The 6,554-nt window shown below is 29.8% G+C and overlaps 1 protein-coding gene across 1 annotated transcript in view; it reads left to right on the top strand.

The window, feature by feature from the left end:
- The first annotated feature begins 685 nt into the window (after nucleotides 1-685).
- Nucleotides 686-6,554, top strand: part of LOC143905458 (protein glass) — a 22,893-nt gene continuing 17,024 nt past the window's right edge. The window contains exon 1 of the mRNA XM_077420882.1: nucleotides 686-824. Coding sequence (XP_077277008.1) covers nucleotides 761-824 — 64 coding nt within the window. The 5' untranslated portion in view covers nucleotides 686-760. The remainder of the gene's footprint in view (nucleotides 825-6,554) is intronic.

Below are 6,554 nucleotides of genomic sequence, written 5' to 3'. Positions count from 1 at the left end.
AAATAAAAGTTTCATATTCGTTTTCTTTTACATTAATTTTTTTTCAGAAGATATCTCAATTATTAGATCCATAATCCCTTTTCTTATTACGACAAAACTATGACAATTAATTAACATTTTCATTCAAAATCCTAATATCCTTTAGTCGATTATTCATGTTACATAATATATGATAAAAACTCAATGACGAACACTTTTACTTTCTGTAGATAAATTTATTTAATCTATCTTAACTATATATTTTCAAAACAAATAAAACATTAGAGATATTTCATTTTATTTTATCTTACCTTCCTACATGCATTTTCTCTAATTTTTCTATCCACAAATTTAACGGTCCGACGAAGCTCAATAATTTCGTAATAAACAAAATAAATATTCTCACTTAACAGGAAGGTCAATTTTATCTTGAAAGATAAGTTATTTTTCCGCAGAAAATGCATAATTTCGATCGTATCGATCCACGAACCCTTCTATTTCGCAATATATACCTACTTAATAAAATTGATCGCGCATAACAAAACAATTAAAATACCTTTTAACTAGTTTCACATTTACTTTATGTCGCAAAAAACAGCATCAATGGCGAGTGGCGGCTCGCGGTGAAGCTGCGCGCCGTTACCGGGACGACCGGAGAGGGCTGGACCAGCGCTATAGCGCGTTTCCATAGAGAGAGGAGACGAGGGTTGCGAAGAGGAGGAGTGGGTGGGCGCAGTGGTGTGCATCCGGGGGATAGGCCATCGTCGAGAATTTCGCAGAGATGGAGTTTCTGCAGAATCATCACGCGGTTAACACCTCCGAACCGCCGTACACCCTCGGCACAGGTGAGACCTGGGATCCTCCGTATCACACGGCGGCGATCACAAAGATAATCACGAAGACGATCACGAAAGCAAACACGCGGGTGACACAGTGTGAAATTTCCTGAAAATAGTTATATTTCTTAATCGATTACCCTAATTAGTTTTAAAACTGTGAACAATGACAACTAATCTACATATTTATTTAGTCATTATCTATTTAATCATTACCAGATTCTAAAAACTTAAGTTCAGTTCAATTTTATAAGAACAATCCAGTTCCAGAGTGCTTTAATAAAATAAATATTCTCCAATAATCAAACATTACACAATTAAAGTGACTCCTGCAAAAGTAATGTGTCAATTTTTACAAACTAATTTAATTATAATTTTTCAAACTTTTTGAGGGTGGAAAATTAGAAAGCCAATTCGTATAGTATTATTACTACACTTTATGATAATATAATGTTTTTTTTTTTATTACTTCATTAACAACGTCTATATAAGTATCAAAAAAAGAATCGCGAGTGTCGGCATATAGGATAGCTGCCAATATCCATAGATTATTCCGATTAATTTTGATAAATCTTTTATTTTCAAGCCTTATTGTAGCATGAAGTTCGCTTGATGTATTCCTATATTGTGATAAAGGGATAATATATCGTTAAAAGTATCAATATTTTTATAATTTTAACATATGTTTATATTTATGTATTACAATGTTCTCAGTATATAATTTTATTGTTATATATATATTTCATATATAATGCACATTATGATATTCATATATTATTTATATTATAATTGTACGAATACGTTTTATTAACAATATATTAGATTAGATTACAAAATATATGATATATTTGATGAACTTTCATACAATTCAAGTACTTTTTTAAAATAGATGTTATCCTTGAATGTTTCGAATATCTTAAGGATGTTTTACAGCTACATGTAGTATAATTTTGTTTTCTTGATTAAACAGTGTAAAGCTAGTCTCAGAAATTATTTTATCATTAGATGCGTAGCAGAAAAAGCGTAAAAATCGCAAATTTTGTCCCATTTTTGTACTTGATATTGTTTAAATAAATTATTAAAAAATTAAAAAAAATATATTAACAAAAAAACTTAAAAACCGTAATTGCAATTCTCGATGTCATAGAAGTGTACAGGGTGTATCAAGACGATACAGAGCGGTACGGCGGGTTGCCCATTCGAGCAGACGCGCATGGTCGTTCACAATTGCGTTGACTTCGGTGCATCACCTATAATCACTCGCATATCTTTTTTACAATAAAATGGACTTTGTAGCGCCCAAAGTTGCAATACAATTGTGACGGATTTGCGTAGCAGTAACATTAAAACAGAAGTCGAGATGACAATACAGGTTATGAAATAAATTTTATTAAGAAAACGAAAGACATTTTCTCTCTTACGAAAAAAGCTCGTACCATAGTCCATCATAATCATTATATATTATAATTTTATTACTTAAATTATTTTTTGCACACAATGTTTATGCACAGGACAAAAGTCAGCAATTAGTATATGTGTGCAAATTTAAATTATAAGTTGGCAAATAAATTTCATTCAATGTAAGTTTCAATAATGGCAGAAATCACCATTAACAAATTTTACAATATTCATTTTATTTAATTAATAAATAATTTGTCATTAAATTGATAATCAATTTAATATATTAATAATAATGAGCATTATATAATTTTTTATATAAATGATGCTGCTGCATCTTAAAAATCTTAATCTTAAACTCATAAACAAGAGGTTTATTAGTATAAAATATGATACATTTTAAATATGATGCTAATAAATAGTTTATATAAGCAAATTATTATAATATTTAATGAATACATTTAGTAATAAATTCCTACTAGATTTAAATGAGATTCAGTAGCATTATTTACATAAAGATGCTTATTAGCATCAGTATATTGAATTCATTATTAATGTTAATGATGAAATATTAATAATCTGAAATAAATGTTGTTAGACATAAGATCCGCTGATAATCGTTTTTATCGTTATAAATAACGATGGAAACGGTTATCAACGGATCTCGTGCCTAATAACACTTATTTCAGATTATCAATATATAGATATATTAGGGAAAAGGAGAGAAGAGATGATAGGCCTCTCCGGCAGTTCTCTCGCACCCCCGACACTCCACTAACCGAATTTTATTGTTGGGCGCCAGACGCGTGAATTTGCGTCCGCGAAATCGCAAGAAACTAAAGAGAAAGACGCAAGGCGAAATAAGTCGGTGTGCGAGGAATCGGCTAGCTTGACCTAATAACAGAATGCGCCCTCAGAAAAAATTTCTAATAACGAGACAAAAAATATTCTTGACATGTTTAATCTTATCACAACCTGAAGTAGTATAAAAATAAAACAATATTGAGATTAAAAATCAATAATTCCTATTTTCTTCTATTATAAAAAAAAATATTGTTTTTTGAGTTTTTTTTCAATTTTTTGTACCCCCCCTCTATGCCATATATAATTCTTTAAGATTTGGTTGATTAGTTTTTTAGTTATATAAAAAACACAGTGTAGTGCTAAATGTTAATCTCCTTTTAGAAGGTATGAAATCGATGTTTGAACTTTGCGAAGCTGACCGAGTGTCGAGCGTTTATTTTATAAATGACTGTATAAGTTACTGATTTTATTTAACAGTAGTACTTCATGGATGACGAAGAAATCTATTATGATTTTACAAACGTCGGTTAACTTTAAAAAAAAACCTTAGTTTACTCACTATTCATCTCTTTCTAAGGGGGACAGTTAGAACATCTCAAGTCTCAATAATTGAGACTTCAAAAAATGATGTTTTAAAATAATAAAAAAGTGTGCAAGTAGAAACTTGCACATTGTTTCCTCATAGTTTTTAAGTGTGCAAGTAGAAACTTGCACATTACTTTCTCATAGTTTTTATTCTATATTATTTGTTAGTTTTTAATACTCTACTATTATTATCTGCGTGACTGCTATGATTTCGAAGTATTTGTGAGTTTAGTTTTCTACCAGTATTATCTTGCTCATCAACGACGCCTTCCGCGCGTTTACTAAATTAACGTAATTCTCCGCTTATTTCTGGCGTCCGCGTTACTGCCATTCTTATTGTTCAAAACTTGACGCCCGTGTTATCAGCTATCTATTTGCTTTTTCTGATTAATGAAAGCCGAAATGGCCGCATTGTTTTCCGAAAGTTATTCTACAATAAATGTTCCTTTTCATTTGTTAGCTGACTGAGTTAATGATTTGCGTGTCACCCCGCCGAACATCGCGTTGCCCTTAATCAACCCCGCCACCCTCAGAAAAGATTTCTAGATACAACGCTATTACTCTTAAATCTATCATAAAATAGGATTGAAATAGGGCCAATTATATTTAGTATTGAAACAACAATATTTTAATCTTAAATAGAAAATTTCTTAAGTTTAGAATAAAATATTCTTGATACTATCCCTCTAACTTTCTCAGAAAGATGCAGATAGAACTTTGTAACAATCCTATAATATTCTTGATTCAATAATAGACAAATCTGAAAAAAAATCTTATTCTATTCTTGCAAAAAAAGAATTTGTAGATTGTTAGGATTCTATTATATTATTTTTTCAAGATCCTTTTTGTGATAAAATGAAATAAAAGTATTTAAGAACAAAAACAGCTATTATTTTGTAACGTTTTATTATTACGTTTTTATACAAAATGTATGATTTTCGATTATTTTTATGATTTATGATTTTACACTTATGATCATACAAAACGTATTTGATAGAAAGCCGTTTTATTCTCCATGAAAGATAAATCAATGGAGAATAAAACGGAACGGAACCAATCGTTGATCATTAGCAATAATTCTGATGTTGGTTGCTGTATGGATAGCCAAATCTTGAAATTTTAAGTAATGCCATTGATCAGTAAAATCAATTTTATAAACATGGAAATGAGTATTAAAATTTACTGTGGTAAGTTTCTTAAGTAAAAAATTTACAGTATTATCTCTGGATATACAGATATTGTATAAATATAACAAAATTGAGGATTTTTACTTTTTTCCCAATTTACAACAACAAACATGCCATTCTCATAATGAGAGTCATTAATTTAATTCATTTAACAATATTCCATTTTGCAAATCATATATCTTCAGGTAATATATAACGAAAACTAGAAAATTCTTTTACCTCAGTCCTATATGGACAGTTTAAACAGATGAAAATGATATTTTCAAGGATAAACCTCTCTCAGCCAGTAACCGACAGCAAAATTTAAGTTGGTGCCTTTTATAGCTATAGAATAAGATCAATTGATTCTGTTGGCAGACGAATAGGCTATTTGTTTTCCTTCTCTATGTTTAGCTTCCATTCTAATACATGATAATGGCTCAAGAGGACCTATTTCAGGAATAATATCTGGATAATAGATATTTAGATGCATCTCAGGCGTTTCGCGGCGCGCGGCCGTCGCGCGGATCGCGCCTAATATTATGGCTCTAACATCGCGCGTTATGAAACAATATTGAGATTAAATCAATAATTCCTATTCTCTTCTCTCGAATAAAATAAGATTGACTTAATATTTTGAGACAAGAATATATAAATTTAAGCTTATATATTCTTGCGTTTAGCCTAATCTTCACACGACATTATAACTTATAACGTTATAACGTTATAACTTATAACTTATAACGTCGCGTGAAGATTAGTCTAAACGCAAGAATGTATAAGCTTAAATTTATATATTTTTGTCTCAAGATATTAAGTCAATCTTATTTCATTCGAGAAAAGAGAATAGGAATTATTGATTTTTAATCTCAATATTGTTTTATTTTTATACTACTTCAGGTTGTGATAAGATTAAACAAGTCAAGAATATTTTTTGTCTCGTTATTAGAAATCTTTTCTGAGCTAGCCGATTCCTCGCACACCGACTTATTTCGCCTTGCGTCTCTCTCTTTAGTTTCTCGCGATTTCGCGGACGCGAATTCACGCGTCTGGCGCCCAACAATAAAATTCGGTTAGTGGAGTGTCGGGGGTGCGAGAGAACTGCTGGAGAGGCCTATCATCCCTTCTCTACTTCTCCCTAATATATCTATATATTAATAATCTGAAATAAGTGTTATTAGGCACGAGATCCGTTGATAACCGTTTCCATCGTTATTTATAACGATAAAAACGATTATCAGCGGATCTTATGTCTAACAACATTTACTTCAGATTATGAATATTTCATCATTAACATTAATAATTAATTCAATATACTGATGCTAATAAGCATCTTTATGTAAATAATGCTACTGAATCTCATTTAAATCTACAAGGAATTTATTACTAAAAAGTATTCATTAAATATTATAATAATTTGCTTATATAAACTATTTATTAGCATCATATTTAAAATGTATCATATTTTATACTAATAAACCTCTTGTTTATGAGTTTAAGATTAAAATTTTTAAGATGCAGCAGCATCATTTATATAAAAAATTATATAATGCTCATTATTATTGATATATTAAATTGATTATCAATTTAATGATAAATTATTTATTAATTAAACAAAATGAATATTGTAAAATTTGTTAATGGTGATTTCTGCCATTATTTAAACTTGCATTGAATGAAATTTATTCGCCGACTTATAATTTAAATTTGCACACATATACTAATTGCTGACTGTCCTGTGCATAAACATTGTATGCAAAAAAAATTTAAGTAATAAAATTATAAT

This window comes from Temnothorax americanus, unplaced genomic scaffold, assembly GCF_048541705.1.
Source record: "Temnothorax americanus isolate GAGA-0224 unplaced genomic scaffold, ASM4854170v1 Scaffold61, whole genome shotgun sequence".
NCBI classification, from domain to species: domain Eukaryota; kingdom Metazoa; phylum Arthropoda; class Insecta; order Hymenoptera; family Formicidae; genus Temnothorax; species Temnothorax americanus.
The sequence above is the reverse complement of the archived record's forward strand: the minus strand, read 5'-3'. Positions and strand labels throughout refer to the sequence as shown.